Source organism: Cupressus sempervirens, chromosome 4 (genome assembly GCF_028749045.1).
Source record: "Cupressus sempervirens isolate cs-2001-9-10 chromosome 4, ASM2874904v1, whole genome shotgun sequence".
Taxonomy (NCBI): domain Eukaryota; kingdom Viridiplantae; phylum Streptophyta; class Pinopsida; order Cupressales; family Cupressaceae; genus Cupressus; species Cupressus sempervirens.
The window spans coordinates 542,408,657-542,427,394 of record NC_143121.1 but is presented as its reverse complement, the minus strand read 5'-3'; the positions used below and the strand labels follow the sequence as shown (position 1 = coordinate 542,427,394).

General features: G+C 35.9%; 1 protein-coding gene across 1 annotated transcript in view; it reads right to left on the bottom strand.

Moving 5' to 3' along the window:
* Positions 1-2,292: 2,292 nt before the first annotated feature.
* The window catches only part of LOC149562332 (uncharacterized), a 61,283-nt gene continuing 44,837 nt past the window's right edge, over positions 2,293-18,738 (bottom strand). The window contains exon 6 of the mRNA XM_089825856.1: positions 2,293-3,669. Coding sequence (XP_089681982.1) covers positions 2,428-3,669 — 1,242 coding nt within the window. The 3' untranslated portion in view covers positions 2,293-2,427. The remainder of the gene's footprint in view (positions 3,670-18,738) is intronic.

Genomic DNA, 18,738 nt, shown 5'->3' with positions numbered 1-18,738 from the left:
ATCTTGGAGAAAAAATCTCGATCCCTCTCACACAGTGGAGATCACATACACAACTCTTAGATTTTGACAGTCAGGGTTCTAATAGTAGAACCGAGAAGCTTATCTCAATAAAGACAATATCAATGAAGATGACCCTATCGAATGCCTAATAAGTGCATAGAATCCAATCTATGCCCTTTCCCATGGATCTTTGATGAAGACTTATGCGGTCCCACCCTATGCTTCATTGGTCTGACCATCCATTTCACATATTATTGGCAATGATCAATCTTTCAGCCTTATCCTAGAAGAACATAAGTTCCCTTGATATGCACCCACCATTTGAAGAGTCTTTTAAATTAAGTTGATAATAATTTCAAAAATGTCTTCTTATATTTGCAAATCTAGCTCTGATACCATGTTGAGAAAGTAAGATCGTTTCTGCAAATGTAATTATATTGCCATTGTTATAGATATATTTCAAATGCATATTTGGATCTCATATAAGTATGAGAGGAGACATGTCCTTTGAAGAGACATGTCTCCAAAGTTTAAACATCATTACTTAGTATAAAATAATATAACTAACCATATGTATAATATATACATTATTATTATTATATATATAATCATCAATAATGAAACTCGTGATCATATCAATCTCACTGAACTACAAACTTAATAGTACCACCAAGTCACAGCCCACAAGAGTACATTGACACTCCCCTAAGGCCTCGATCACATTTTTCTTGACTGAGAATCAGAAATATAAGACTTATCATTTCAATACAACGAGAGTTGGATTTTTGAACCAAAAGAGATAAAATTCAACACCCTTTAACACAAGGTTTCACACCGATCAAACATATTGCGCTAACTTATTGGATTCTGTAAACTATACACTATACTGGTCATTTAAGTTATCTAATCAACCAAAAAATCTATTTAATAATAGCTATAACCTACATGAATTTACAAGAGCTATTACAAATGTCTACAAGGTGATCAAATATTGTAAATTATAGTAAACGAAGAGAATTCAAGGTAATTGTCCCAAATCCCCAAGCCATTATAGACAAGAGACATTATATGCTCTTTCCATTATACACATTCAGAATTCAAGGTAATTCTCTCTACCAGACATCCTCAAACACATTCGGAAAACAAAGCAAACTGGGTTGCATATTACATAAAATGTAGTCTGCTCAGTACATACTTCAATTGGATAGCCTCTATATCGTAATATACCTTCATCTTAAGCTATTAATGAAAAAGATGAATTAACGGAAGTAATATTTAAATAGCCTGGATCATATTACTTCAGTCTCGAAGAGATCAAAAAGTTGGATTTGTTTAGATTTTTGGGTTAGACTTTCTAATATTTTTCATCGTCAATGTTTCGGATCATACTACATTATCATCAGAATGCAATGACTGCAGAGCATAAATGAGATGTTAGTTGTGGACTGATGAGACTAAATAGAAACAAGGATGGGATCCTAGAACTTAGAATAGAGGGAAGGAAATTGCCCCCAAAAGAGCCCAAATTAATAAAACCGCCTGTAAGGATGAATCATGAAATCAATAAAGAAAAGGCACTAGCAAACTTGGCTAGAAACTAGTCTGATATTAAACTATTACATAAGTTCTAATGTCTAGAAAAAATCGATATATCAACTTAAACATTGGATCTTAACATAAAGATTATATTGTCCTTACGCTGTCCTATGTTTTTGGAGAATACTGTATAATAATCTACCACAAATTCAAATTTTATATAGAATTTTTCAATTCAAATCATCCCACCAAATTGAGATGCCAAAATTATTTTTAAATTGACTCAAATGCTTCAAATTTAGAATGAACTCCATGTCCCCTTATTTCGCTTCAATACCATGTAAAAAAAAGTAGCATTGAGTGAAGCTAATTTGAAAAATGTATACATAAACATTTCATGCTTCCATATGTTTTCATCTAATACACATTTCATAAACATATATGAATTGCATCTCCTCTATTATTTGGAACCTCCTCTAACAACTCCACTAATTCATTGAGTTGTTTCAGGAACTCAAACAAACAAGCATTCGACAAATAATCATTTCATGATACACTAACAAACCTTCCGGAATGATGATATTCCCAACAGAAGAAATACAGTATAAACTTTTCATTCCAAAATCCTATTAGTTGCATCAGCGTGGACAAAAAATTAAAGAAATACAATATACACCTTTCATTGCAAAATCCTAATCTAAGTCAATTTCTCAACTACAAGATAAAAATTCAGAACCTTCCACTAACAGATGCCAATAGAAAACATATTTTCTAGATATTTCATTTAAGTTTTAACATTCCCTGCAAAGCTACGCAGTACTTGCATCTGGACAGCTCAAAAACCACAAATTTTAAGAGATTAAATTAACAATATTTGAAAAGTCTAAACAGTCAACTAGTTTTCTGGAACAGATCATACAACTCAGGGACTGCATTTAATAGTTCTATCTTGAATTTTTCCCATTCATCAATTGCTTGCTCCAACCTATCATCCAGATTTTGTAATCTGGTACACTGTACTGCTGCTGTATCAACAGACTCAGGCTTCTCTTTCAGAACATCCAATGTCTCCTCCACTGCCCATATAACTACTTTCTGCAAAGCCTTCCATTGGTACTCAGCACGATCCTTGCAATTTTCAAGTTGCTTAATAATAGATGGGCATGACTCGTACCATTGGTGAATTTTTGTAGCCTTCTCTTGTGCTTCTTGCAATTTACAAAGGCGATCATTCAAGGTGGTCAGAGTCAGACATTGTGATGTGACTTGCTGAACTTCACACAATAACTTACTGCCTTCAACATTTCTCTTAGTCAACAAAGTCGGCCAGTTATGCAGTTCAACAAGGATAGTAAAAGACTCTTGTGTGGCAACACTCAGCTTTCTGTATGATTTGTTTACCTCTTTTTCTAACTCGTCTGCTATCAATAAATATCTAGAAACCAGGTCTCTATTTATGTTCAATGGGACTGGATCCTTATTCTTAGAATCTGCCAAAATCTTCAATGCCACTTGCAATTTATCAATGGTATTAGTTGGTAAATCTTCCTCAGAAACATTGATAGCTTCTGTGAATGTCTCATGAACAAACTTGTAGATTGAATCAATCTTCTGATGTAATTGTTCATTTTCCAACTTACATTTGGCCACTCGCTGCTCAATCTGTTTTTGGAATGAACTGGCTACTGTTAGAACTGTAGTATGTTGCATTTTGGTAGGTTCTAGAACAATCGAGCTAGTTAAGGCTGGCCCCATTTCTGAAATCTGTGAATTTACCCTGGAAGCACAGACAGTAACATCTCGAGACTTTAATTTCTGCTTCTTTCTCAAGTGTTGCAAAAAGAAATCAAGGCCCGCTGGTGGTGTTGCATCTGTGCATGCATTCATTTCTATTATTTGGGTTTCTGCAGAACATTGAAAAGATACAAAATGATCCTTTTCTGGCTGAGGGTGCACTATGGTGTCTGTGACATTCACTTCTGATATTGTTTGAATAACTGCTTGTTTTTGGTTTACTGAATCTTGATGTCTTTCTTCACTTTTCTCTCTTGGTTGATCTGTTTGGTCAACTTGTGGCCTCATGGGAGTTTGAGTTGAGAAATCCTCTGTATTGTGAATTTGACTATCCATTCCCTGTTCATCAGTATTCCCAATCAGTGAAACAAATAAAAATATAAATTAGAAACCAAGGAAGAAATAACATGAACCAGTCCAAATTGAGGCTAAGAGGAACAAACCAAATATTGTGATAGAAAACACCTAAACAGAATCACTTCATGAAACTAGAGATACATACTATAGCATTCAAGGATAGAATTTGGTGTTCCCCAATTTAATGTGACCCCAATACTCAAGAAATAAATTCTTGGAAATTGAATGAATAGATAAACTACAGCCAACCTCAAACAAGCTATGTTATAGTGTTCCGTACATTTTCTATGTGACATGGTCCTGGCTGGTAATTAGGGCTGATCTAGATTTAGCTATTGTGCGTCTGAGACATGCTCAAGCTGCATCCTGACTGAACCCAAGGGGAATGAATGGGGTTCAGAAAAAAACAGAATTTAAAGAAAATGAGTTTAATATAATGGAAGAAATGTACTTGTTTGAAGAATTTGGAGATTTGCTCAAAGCATTAATGTTATGAAAAATGGCATGCACTATAGAGGTGACTAATAGCTATGGCTTGGAATGCCTTAATTTAGGCTCGGTGGTGGGAATTCCACCCCAAAACCTTACAAGGGATGCTTCCTTATTGTCTTTTTACTTGATTGAGAAGCAGCATTTTCTCATTAGTTTTTTCAGATCAAATCCTAAGTAATTGTAGTTAATTTCTTGTCTTGGTTTGCCTAAGTCAATCCCTATTCCAAGTACTACTATGATATAAAGTTTTTTTAAAAATTAATTTATCTCTTTGTATGATTTGACAATTGACACTGCATTATCGACCATCACCTATATTTCCAATTCTTTATTCAATTTGGTGTGTGTGTGTGTGCGCGCGCGCCCCAAATCTAGCTTTATTTAACCTAGGGGGAAAATTTTGATGAATCAATTGGACCCAAATCTAAAACAAAGATTGACAACATTGCTATTTTGGTCATACACAGTAAGGTAATCTCAAGATACCAAACATAATAAGGACAATGTTCTTAATAGACTAAGAGCTTGTGATCGTGAAATAAGTTGGGGCTACTCAAAAGCTAGACCTGCTGACATCTTTGCCTAGCCCTATCCTCTTATCCTTCACATAAGGCAAAGCAAGAAACTGTCCCAATACAAAAAGGCAAATTACATTGATTTGACTAAAACTAGTAATAATTCTCAAAATTTTATTTTATCTAAAAAATTCTACACTAATTTATGTAGAATTACCTGGTAATGTCCAGTCAAATCTTAAAAACAGAATGGACATATGCTCAATATTCATCAGAAATTAATTATGTAAATCAAAGTAGGAACCCCACATGGATGAGAAAGCACCATGTTTGATAACCTCAATCCATGTCCATTAATTCAAAAAATGTTTTTTCTCAGCACACATAGGATTTTAGAAACCATGGCTTGAACCTAGAACTTGTCCCAATGAAATCTCATCACTGGATTCAAAATTAATACAAATTCAAGGCATATTCAACATTTCTGAGCAACAAGATAATTCCCTTTGGTTTGGTATTTTGGATAGCTTCCAATTAAAGATTGCTATATGGAAAGGAAATCTGCTTGGTCAAGCTGGGAAGATTCAGCTGATTAGATCTGTTCTTTAGAATTTACTATTTAGTCATCTATGCTATAGGCCTTTTTAAATTTCCAAAAAAAATCACGGAGAGAATTGAGCAAATTCATATAATGTTCCAATGCACTAGTACTGGAAAAACAAAGAGGATTCCTCTTGTTGATCAGGAATAAGTTTGCAAACCTAAGAAGATGGTGGACATGGTAATCAGAAAAATCAGCGAGCTCAATCGTGCTTTGCTTGCCAAACAATTCTGGAGACTCTTTCTAGAAAGTAATAAATGGAGAAAGATTATGGCCGATACATATCATGCCGGTTTTAGTAATTTAAGACAAGTGCTGATTTCTGAGGGTCTTCCTTCTACATCTTTGCTATGGAATAATATTCTGAATCTAGATTTATCATTTCAAAACATGTTAGGTGTGTTAAGTTGGAGGATCTCTTCAGAATGCTTCTGATATGCTGCGACTGGAATGCCATATGCTGACAGGAATGTAGTTGGTAATCTGCAATGTTGCTTTGTTAATTCTGGGACTGCAAGTATGTTATGTCTTTCATATTGCCTTGTCCACCGATGAGACTAACTATATATATAAGTGTGAAGAGTTATGTCCCCGTAGGGGCATGACTCTACATGGTCATAAACAAATGTTTGTTAACCATAACCATTCAAAGGTTAATCATACCCAATAACCTGTTCAATAATGATCTCAATGTTTATCAATGGTAATACAAATGAAGCCTGATCCCTGATTGGTGATGATAGATAAATCTGAAAGTAATCCGATGTGTATCGATGGCAGTTGTAATATCAAGAATGATAGAACCCGATGTGAATCAGTAACAGCAGTAATATATATATATATATATATATGCCCGATCTGAATCACATCTGTCTAAGTTATACATAGACATACCTGTACATATATACGTATGCATATTATCATATATATATATATATATGACAAAGCATAATATATTCAGATGCTCAGTATTACTCGACTGAAGCTAAGCTTTCAACACTCCCTCTTTAGCAAGGGAGAAGTAATAAAGAATCCAGATATTAGAATATCTACACATAATATATTATTTGACACTACCACTCTAAGAAATAGAGACTTGTCAAATAACATAAATCACAATGCTATGAACACTATCATATCATAAATTGTGATCTCTAATTGTCCGAAACAATATCTAGAGTAATCATAATGTATTTTTTATTCATGACTTCTGAAATATCCGGACCAACAATCATAATAATAGGCCTATCATTTGTAAGATCATCACCTTACAAAGATTACCTTCAGTTTATCTGTTATCATGGTGTCCAACAAAATCCAGCCCAAAGAACCATGATAATAGGTCTACCATTTATAAGATCGTCATCTTATAATAGTTACCTTCTATTTATATGTCAATGAAAGACCGTCACCTTTCATTACATATCATATGTGAAATAGTAACCACCATGAACCCAATCAAAGGGTGGTACAAAAGCTTTCACCTCAAATTTTCTCTCACAGAGAAAAATGCATTTCAATGAATTTGACTTAAAACTTCTCATAGAGAAGATATCATTCACAAAGGATTGCATCTCAAAATTTCTCCCTTTGAACAACAATCTTGGGAAGTGAGGTCCTCTAGTTACTTCCTTAGAAATTCTCTTCACCCAAAGATAATTCATCACTTCCTCATGATATACATAGGAGTAGGCCCATCACATCATGCAGTCACCCACGTGTATTTCTAGATTCCCTCTATGAGTATCAATCTTTTAAGCTCTTGTGTTGTCTTAGAGGAAGTGTCATACTCCCTCTTAATGTAGAAGAATCTCATAATCTCAATCATCAAGGATGTTTGCTTCAAGAGCCTCAATTTATCTATATTGATCATTAGGGTCTTTTGTGCTACTATTATTAGATCGAGTTTGCACAATATTTGGTAGCATATGTAAAGTACCAACCTTCTTTTCCTATAAGAATATCCTCAAACATAAAGGAAAAGATCAAATCAAATAACACTTATAGTATGTATAGAATTACAAATAGATGAATAGATAAATGTAAAAGATAACAAGTACTTATCTACCCATGAGGGTCATGAAATATCTCCTTTTCTAAGGATGGTTCAAGTGGGAATGAAACATTGGCTATTATTCCCCCTCACAATGTAAAATTCCCTCTTATATCGTTTGAACACTTTTACATCACATCAAATTTGATGACTTCTTTCTAAGTTCCAACTTGCTCTTTTCATCCATTTAAGCACCAAACATTCATTAAGCTTAAGAGTAGAAACTAACATAAACTCATCCACAATACACCAATATCTTGATTGAGTATGATTGTGCCACTTGAATTCAACTCTTAAACTCATACGTCAAGTTTTATTTATCAAAGAGAGACTCGTAGATAGTTTAATTAAAGTCACAACTTTCTTATGATGTACACAAGGGGTAGGCCCATTTACATAGTTGCATGAATTACAGTCCTTTTGACTGTTATAATTTATCAATCACTAAAGATTCCATCACAACATTGGTTTACTCCCTCTGAATCAATATGATCGATATCACTGATGGTTGACGAAACCATATCCTCTATCTGCTCCCTCTGATGGATGTGTCAAAATCCCTCTGAACATAAATCTTCTAAGCTTCTAAAATAAACTTCCCTTTAACAAAGTGTTAGACTCTCTTTGAATTTGATATTAATCCTCATTTTCCTGCAAGAACATTCTCGAAGCAAAAAATCAAGGCATAATAGCTCCTACAACATAATTATATTTCTCATTAATATTATCATGATTCACATTGTAACTCATATTAATTGTTATATAATTTCCAATATAGCATAGATCAAATAAATAAAAATTAAATGATACAATAATATTCAAGGATAATCAACAAGTTTGCATAATGATATAAAATCATTTTATTAATAATTCTACATAATAATATAAGATCATCCCAGTATAATATAGATACATGCATATACTTTGAAGTTTTAAACATATAAGCATATCTTCCATTTTCTATATATACTATGAACTATTTTAACATATTACTTCCTCTATTAATAACACAAACATCTAAAGTGATCAATTTCACTTATATTCATAAAAAATATATTTTACTTTATATACACATATAATCACCATATATTTTTAGTTATATTACCTCATATAGTATAACTACAAAATAGTTATTAATGATGACACATAGAATGTACCACTCTTGATGCATTATAATAATAACAATTTCAAGAAACTTAGTATAAGTTATGTACTTACCTCAAAGGGATCAGTGTCTTTACCACCCTTGAATCCTTGTATTGTGCATCACTTATCTCCCTTGAAGGCGTATTCATTTCGTTGTATTTTCTTTAAGTCTCCGGATAGGTCTCTATGCTCTTACTTATCAAGTCTTGTTTAACAATACTTTGCCTTTATGTTTATATGTTTATATCCACGATGAAACCCAAGATGTCACCAACCAAAATGCGATGAGGATGACAACCAACATCTGTACCTATAATATCCAAGACTTGAACATGCCTTCACAATTATCTTCGCCTTATCTTTAAAACCACTCTTGGGGCAGTTGTATATGCGAAGAAATTTAAAGTTTGTTCTCATTAATAAAATGGTCATCATGATATTCTCTTTGCTAGAATGACACCTTTCTTTTCTTCGAATATATAATGTCAATTACTAAATCAACGTGCGATTGCCTTGTTCAGCCAATATGTCAAGGCATTGGAGAATCTCTTCATTTTGTGTGTGTTCAGAATGGATATCTGGTTCCGCATTGAATTTCTATAATGCCCTCTATCAAGAGTCTTATTATAAATCTTGTCTTGTTATCATGTTCGATATATTTCACTTTCCTTGTCTTGTATGCGTATGAACTTATTGTAACTGCCGAACATGACAAACTAGAGCAATATCATATCCATTTTGATGTTCTATATATAATCCTTCTATATATTTGATGGTTACTTGACAATGCAATTTGACCATTTCCTATCAGATGGAAAAGTGAGATTCATTGGATGTTTTTCTTTGTCTTGGTTCAACATCTTCCCTGATCTTCTTGCGATTAGATTGAAGCGATACGTAGTTCATTCAGTAGTCCACTCCTTCAAATCACACTTCCTTAATCCATCTCTACCTGGTGTTGCTTGTCTTGATAAAAATAAGCCTCCCTTTAAAATATCATTTCTTATATTTCCCATCTGATCGGTCTTTAACATTTGATTAAACAATATCTCCGACATCTTGTGATGGAAAGATATATCCTCTCCTTCAGCCAAGGATTGGGTGGGCATTAGTCTCCTCCTTACTCCATAGATGATAATTTCATAGGCTTCATTTTTCTTTCCACATGCCCAATTTGGACAAAGGGCACCTGTTCCATAAATCTCTCCCTTATCAATCTTAGTTCTCCGTATGAATTCCGAATATTCCATTGGGGCAAATTCTATCAATGCAAATGTGCATTTCCTTGCCGACAATGAGTCTGTAACATTTTAGATCCATATGGTATTCACATCCAATCAAGATGAGATGTGTCATGTTTGTGACAAAAGATTATCTCATAAGCTATGTGAAATATGGGCTTGGAGAGGAAGAGTTGGATGAAGTGGAAGAGGTTGTATCCATCACGCACAAGCAGTCAGACATCTGCAATGCGTCTGTGATCAGGAATGGAGGGAACTGGAATAAATTTCTGATGCTGTAATGTGGAGTTCTTTGTACACTTCTGGTAATCGCTTGACATCCTCCTTGATCAACCTTCAAGCTGTTTAGGCTTTTAGAAAAGGAACTTGGCTCTGATACCATGTTAAGTTACAGGATCTCTTCAGAATGCTTCTGATATGTTGTGATTGGAATGTCGTGTGCTGACAGGAATGTAGTTTGTAATCTGCAATGATACTTTGTTAATTCTGGGACTGCAAGTATGTTATGTCTTACATATTGCCTTGTCCACTGATAAGAGTAACTATACATATAAGTGTGAAGAGTTATATCCCCGTAGGCGCATGACTCTACGTGGCCAAAGGCCACGTAGGGTCATGACCCTACGTGGTCATAAACAAATGTCTGTTAACCATAACCATTCAAGGGTTAATCATACCCAACAACATGTTCGATAATTATCTCAATGTTTATAGATGGTAATACAAATGAAGCCTGATCCCTGATCGGTGATGACAGATAAATCTAATAGTAAGCCGATGTGTATCGGTGGCAATCGTAATATCAAGAATGATAGAACCCGATGTCAATCGGTGACAGCAGTAATATATATATATATATATATATATATATATATGCCCGATCTGAATCACATCTCTCTAAGTTATACATATACATATATGTACATATATACGTATGCATATTATCATATGTGTGTGTGTGTGTGTGTGTGTGTGTATGACAAAGCATAATATATTCAGATGCTCAGTATTACTCGACTGAAACTTTCAACAAGGTGGGTTCTTGGTAATGGGATGCCTATTCACTTTTGGGACAAAAGGTGGTCTAGTGACGCTCCTATGAGTGATCTTACCTAGGGGCAAACTTTCAAAGACCTATGTATCGGGAATTTTGCAGGATGGGAGCTGAAAACATTTCCCTTTGCTGGACTCTTATCTTGCTGTTTTTCAGAAGGCTCTAACTTCCTTCATATCCTTCTTCCTAGGGATGATCAATGTAATGTCCCCTTTCCTAGCACGCATTGTATGATGTTGTCGTTAGCCTATTTCTCCATGGTGATGTAACCCAACCAGGAAAAAGAGTTTTGAGACAGTTTTGGGCATACTTACTATTTACACATCTAATTAATTGTATAAAATCAACAAAAAGATTTATTCATCATTGATATGATTTATTATGAGTTAGTAAAATTATTTTATACAGTAATTTAATTATTTAACTTTATTAATGCAGTCTATAGTTTGTGGGAAATATTTGAATTATGGTCCCCTTTATTTATAACATTATGGAGACATACAAGATTAATGAGGAAATATTAAAAGAAAAAGCACTTACAGGAAAATAGCAATCACAGAAAAGTAGGAGCCTCAAGAAAACTGAAGGAAAAAGTGTGTCCCAAAAAAATAAGTAAAGGCAATCATTTTATGTTATTTATCCCACATTGACAAAGTAACTGTGATAGCTCTTGTGACAACAATAGAAAAAGGATTGAAGAGTACTCTTTCAGCAGGCTGGATATATATGAAATCGATAAAATATTGGAGAAATACTTCTTCAAGTGGTTTGTGAGGACGAAATCCCTCATGGACAACAATCTCTTCACTTATGGAAGACACAGTCACAAGGTTTGATTGAGTTTCAAAGTAAAAATATGAACATTGAAATACCTGATCTTCTATTGACATTGTTACAGTTAGCTAGGAGGGTTCAATTTTGGCAGTTTGAGCAGAATGTTGTTATTGAAGTGTCTGGAATCGATCTTCTGTTTGACAAACACTCATCTCGTCATTTATTTCAACTACAAAGTTGTTGTACAAGGTAGGAGTGTTCAATTTTGGTAGTTTGAGCTTAAGGTTGTTATTAAAGTGTCTGAAATCGATCTGCTGTTTGACAAACACTCATATCATCATTTATTTCAAGTACAAAGTTGTACAAGCTAGATAGACCAGGGAGAGGTGATGTACATGTCGGAGCGAGACTTATTGGCTCAGATGTACGCTGTACATGTCCAGAAGGGCCTATGACAGTCAGCAATGATTCTGAAATTAACTACAGCAGTGTGAAACACCTGAAATCTAAGTCATACCAGTCTGAGAAAGATTAGAAAGGAAGTTGTGTGGGTTTGCAGCAGATTAAGTGTGTTGTACATGTCATGACAAGGCTATATCAGGTCTGAAACTGAATCCTGGGTAGCAAATCAAAGATATATTTGATTTGAACCATTGATCAGGCATTTCCGGCTACTTTTAGGAGGATCGCCGTTGACTGGTACACAGATTTAGAGCCTGGGAAGAAGGCTACATGGAAGGATCTCCACACAGCTCTTGAAGAAGAATTTAGACTCTTCCAGGATGACGACGAGATGGTAACAGAAATATAAAATAGAAGACAAGGAAAGAATGAATCCGGCCTACAGTAGGAGGATGAAAGAATTAATAGGGAAATTAGAAAATAAACCAGCAGATGGGTTAAAGGAAAGATGGTTTATTGAGGGCTTAACGCCATCCCTTTGTAGGAAAATGAAAGTAGTGCCACCATCATCCTTCGGGGATGCTTGCACACATACTATGGATATAGACAGTGAAAGCAAAACCTCAAAAGGGAGGAGGCATGGAAGGAAAAGTGAGAGTTCCGAAGACAGTGAGGATGAGTTTAAAACAATCCAAGCATTCAGAAAAGATATGATGAGGATGATGTAAGAAATGGCATCGAGCAAGGAAGGTAATAAAGAAGAGAAAGAATTATAATGTACTGACTATGAGAAGGAAGGACACACAAAAAACAATTGCCCTAAACAGGCATTATGTGATATGTCAAGTATTGGGACATACGATATTAAGGACTTTCCTTATAATTTGAAGGCACATAATACTTTGATATTTTTGACACAAGAGGAACAATCCACACCACCTTCCACTCCCCCACAGAACACAGACATGGAAGCATCACCTAGAGGGTACCAAAATAACAAGAGGGGAAGTAATAACAATAGCAATAACAATACACTCAAGAGTCGAATCCAATATGAAGCGAGGGGACGTCCCATGATACAATGCAAAAGGTGCAATGAATGAATGTTAGGGTGGAGGACGAAATGGAGGAATGCTCAACATGTGGTGTGGACTTGGTAACCATGAGGACGCCAACTACCCCAGAACAAAAAGGTATGAACATGCTGAAAATCGCAGACCCAGGGAACGAAGTACTAGCCATTACAAGAATGCAAGCCAAGAAACTTACTTATCCTAATGCATGCGCAAAGAAAGAGAAGTTTGAGGAAGCTAGGAAAGATATCCAAGATACCATGGCGAAGGAAGGACAAGTGAGTACCTCTATACTCCCTTCCACTGGCTATGTATCTGAAACTAACATTATGCAGAGGGTACTAGAGACAACCATACCAGCAAAGGTTGTCGATCTATTGGAAATTTCACCTCAAATAAGGGTGGTGATAACACAAGGAGGAAGTACTAAGGAAGAAAAATCCGAGGAGGATGAGGAGGGAGCAAAGGCAAGAAAGGATACTAACACTTTATTTACCATTAGGATTGGAAGGATGCCTTTTGTGGTAGAAATGGAGATAATGGAATGTAAGCTAACCAATACCATTGTGGATGGAGGCTCGGATGTTAATGTCTTTCCAAAAAGAACTTAGAAGGCCCTCTGGAAACTGACTCTTTGGCCACCCACATTTAAGTTGGTAGGAGATGGACTAGGACCCAATATTGAAAGCAGCAGCCTTTAGGATCTTCCTAGAATATAAGGATGTGTTCGCATGGTCATATAAGGACTTAAAGGGGGTGCAACTAGAACTATGTGTCCATCGAATACCCTCATACCTAGAGCAAGACCAATATGCTTAAGGCCCTATTGGATGAATAGGAGCTACGCAGTTAAAGTCCTGGAGGAGATCACCATGATGTTGGATGCAGGTATAGTATTCAAGGTACAAACCAATGAGTGGGTTTCACCCATAGTTATATCCTTGATAAACAATGGGAACCGAATCCGAATCTAGGAAAATTTTAGATGTTTAAATGTAGTAACAATAAAAGTTCCCTTTCCAATCCCATTTACAAATGGCATTTTAGAAAAAGTGGCTGACCATGAGATGTACTCCTTCATGGATGGGTTTTCAAGGTATAACCAAATTAGCATTGTCAAAGAAAACAAATTGAAAACCACATTCATAGTGGAAGGCAAGGTGTATAGCCACAACAATATGCCATTCGGACTATGCAATGCACCCGTCACATTCCAAAGAATTATACCCACATCTTTGATGGAATGCCAGTTGGGGATTTCAAAGCTTTTTTGGATAACTGGTCAATTTATAGTGGAGAGGAGCACCACCTGAAAGCCATCAGATAATGCATGGAACGATTTTGGAGAACAAGATTCGCGTTGAATCCAAATAAATGCAGATTTATGGTTCCTCAAGGCAGACTCCTCAACCACATACCAGATTGAAAACAAATCTAGACAAGATCAAAGTCATTCTTAATATGGAGAGACCTTCAAATGTGACTATCAACAAATCATTCTTAGGGCATGTGGGATTCTATAGAAGGTTCATAAAAGGATTTGCAAAAGTATCCCTACCCTTGGAAAAATTAACCAAGAAGGGAGAACCATTTATCTGGCAAAAGGAACAGGAGGAGGGTTTCCAAGAATTGAAGTCTGGACTAGTGGGAGTGTCAATTCTCATTTATCGGGATTGGAACAAGGAGTTCCATGTCCATATGGATGCTTCCAAATATGCAATAGGCACCACACTAGCACATGTTGGATAGGAGGGATTAGACCATCCAATGTACTTCACAAGCCCACAACTTTCAAGGGCGAAAACGAAACTATAGCACAATAAAGAGAAGCACTAGACATGGTTCATGTCGTTCAAAAATTTAGACATTATTTATTAGCCACACCTTTCAAATTTTTTGTTGATCATCAAGCTCTCATGTACTTGGTAAACAAACTTATTATACAAGGAAGCGTAAGTAGGTGGCTAATCCTCCTCCAAAAGTTTACTTTTAAATCATAGTACATGCAGGAAAGAGCAATGTGATTGCAAATCAGTTGTCCAAAAAAAAAAGGAGAACCTGCAGGGTAAGGAGTGAATGGGGATTTTCAAATGTAAAATTATTCCAAATTACAGCATTACTGCATTGGTATGAAGGCATTGGCCAATACCTCTCAACTTCCACTTTACCGAGAGACATGCCACTTTCCGAAAGGAGAAAGATTGCATTGAAAAGTAAGATGTTCCAGCTCATCAATAGGTTATTGTATAAAATGGGGCCGGATGAGGTACTATGGAGACGTGCAATGGAGGGAATTCTAGGAGTGTTGAGGAAGTCTCATGAAGGAATGATAGGAGGCCACATGTGACTAGATGTTGCAGCACGGAAGTACTGCTAGCAAGACTCTAGAAGCCTACACTTCACAAGGATGCTCGGGAATGGTTCCTAAGCTGCAATGCATGCCAAAGAGTAGGTAAACCTCTCAAGGGAGATTTTATGCCACTCTTTCCATCACAACCTCAGGAGCTATTTGAAAGATGGGGGTTGGACTATGTAGGGCCACTACCTGCTAGTAACATGCACAGATGTAAATACGTAATGGTGGAGACAAAGTACCTCACAAATTGGGTGGAGGCAAAGGCACTTCTTGACAATACTGCACTGACTGCTACGAGATTTATCTATGAAGAAATAGTGTCTCAGTTTGGCATATCTCTACAAATAACAAGTGATAGAGTACACTTTGTGAATCAAGTAATCAGGACGGTGACAAGTGAGTTCAAGTTCTTTCATACCCTCTCCAATCCATACTACCCTTGGGCAAACGAACAAGCCAAAGCCATAGGCAAAATATTGGTTTCCATCTTGTACAAGACATGCAGACTAGAAAAAGAGGATTGAGAAGAAAAGCTTCCAACAGTCTTGTGGGCGTACCAGACTACTTATAAGGCCACCATTGCATAAGCCCCTTTTCACTTAGTGTACGAGTAGGAGATTGTAATGCTAATGGAATATAATATATCAAGTATGAGAGTGGCAGATGAACACAAATTGGGGGATATGCAAAGCCTATAGGAGAGACTCAATGTCTTAATGAAACTAGATGAACGAAGGATGATGGCTCATTTGGCTACGGAGGTAGCACAAAGCAAAAGGAAGTTTAGGCACAATAAACATTTGAAGAGGATAAATCTTCGACCAAGGCAATTAGTACTTGAATACAATGGTAAGAATGAATTAAAGCCAGGAAAGTTCAAGGTATGTAGGTTGGGGTTGTACAGAATAGGGAATTAGGGACAAATGGAGAAATAAATTTATCAAATGTAGACAACAATCCCTTCAAAGGCTCTGTTAATGGGTCCACATTGAAACTTTATAAAGAGAGGAAAGAAACTTTTCATATTTATTCCATACAAATAAAAGAAGAAAAACACTTAAAGAACATAAAAGAGAAATTAGAAGGTGAAAAGGAAAAGCAATAAAACAATTAAGCTAGAGGAACAAAGCCTATAAATTCATTACAAAGGAGAACAGTAGAAAGAAAATAGGCAGTAGCAAGGAAGGCAACAAGGGTAATCCTTCAAAAGACACAATATAGAGATCAACGACAAGAGTTGAAGGGAGGATACTGATCGAACGATGTATGAACGCCATCATCATAGAGAAAACTATTGTATGACGTACGAACATCAAAAGTAGGAAGCATACGAATGGCAGCATCACAACGCAATCGGTCGAATGGCATACAAACATCAAAAGTAGAAGACTACCTACATGCATGAGAGGAGGACAGCATACAGATAGCAGCATGAAGGACCGTATAGACTTGGAGCATACGAGCTTCATAGAAGTATCATTTATACGATGTACCATTGTCCATGAGAAACGAAATTGTACAAATCTCTCCATATGTACAGACAATAGCGTATGGGTGAACATAAGGAAAGAGGTCATACAAAAGGAACAATTGGAACGATTGGACATGTGGAAAGAAACAGTTGTGGGCAAAGGAGTGATGCAGAGCCACACCTTGGAAAGCTCAGGAGGAATACTCACTCAACTGAGTTACTTCAAGGGGCACGACATCAATCAGCCGGGATCGAACTCGAACCAAACTCAAGATTGGATTAATCAAAATATATAAATCTCCATAGTTTATCTTCACCCGCACACCAAGATCTTTAACCCGAAATGTCCTCAAAGAAAATATATTTGCACTTTGACAAGAGAGACCAAGATCGAATTGCTGCCAAACTCCATAGTGGATTATCTATATCCTTTCTAAGGCAAAAACTGAAACTTTCTCTATTACCCAAATTCGAATGCCTCTCTTACATAGCCAACCGGCTTATTTAAAACTGACTCTCCTTTTCTAATAAAAGGATGAGAAATGTTTTTTTCGTCTTCTATCCAAGAAAAGGATAAGAATCTGAAACTTTTTTTCTACCAATATTAGACAGTCGTCTTCTAAGTCAGGAATATTCCAAAAACTACCTACTACCTATTATTGGATTCTAAAAATCATTAAACACTCCACCTACGAACTAAAAAAAAACTATTCTAATTTAAGATCCACACACCTGGTCCTAGGTGGCTATATCTGGAGAGCTTATCGAACTGCTACTCTAGGTATGCCACCACATGTAGGACGTTATTACAAACTTAAAAAACTAAAAGCATTTAAAACATAACATTAAATTTCCTATTACATTTTCAACAATGTTGCCTCCTATAGAGTTTCTCTTCTCTGCCACTGCAGCAAGGAGCACAAAGGTCATTTGGGTATTTAAAAAGAATCACAAAATGATGAAAAGAAGCATAGGTAATCCAAGGAGGGGAACGGTTACTGATTCAAGAAAAGATAAGAGATTACAAGTAAAGAAAATGGTGTCTAAGACAAAGAGTAGTGAAAAGATTATAGTGGCCAGTGTATCCTTTGAAAGCGTGGTGGGAAGCGAATGCAGAAGAAAACCTTGTGCTGAAGGAGGCATTGCACAAAGCAAAGGTAGATAAAATCATTTCCATGTTGAATTTTTATTTAAAAGAGTTTGGGCCTATGTCGATGATTTCTAGATATGATAAGTAGCATAAATTAGTGATTCAATATTTTCAGAAAACCATTACCATTTTGTATTCTCTAAAGGAAATAACAAGGTACTCGGGGTTCCTAACCGAGGGCAAGATCAAAAAATAACCCAACTAAAATTACAATGGAGGAAAAGGAAAAATGATCGAGATTGAAGTGCAGGAGTGATCTCACAAAACAGCAATGGGAAAGTATCCTAAGCAAGAACAATAGCAGAGGACTGAAGAGAATCTTTATACAAAATGAGTGGAGGTACATCATGGACCTGGTGAAAATCAAACTCACTAATGGGATAGGATGGAAGCCTTTAAATGTGAATCACCCGTGAATCGGCGATGAATCGGCAAATTTGAAAAAACCCTTTAAATGTAGAGATTTTAACAATTTAAGACTTATTTCATGCACCCTTTATTGAATATAACTTAAACACACTATAACATCATCAAATAGAAGTTGAAACTTAACATATATAAACATGGAAGTTTGTGTTTACCACATGGAGTAAAGAGTTTTTATAAGACAACTTCACATCCAACACCTACTCCAAGTGCTTCAAAGCATATCACCCCTCGCGAAAGGCTTGCTCTATTGTTCTCTCCACCACAGACACTCCATGCCTGCAACAGCTTCAGGTC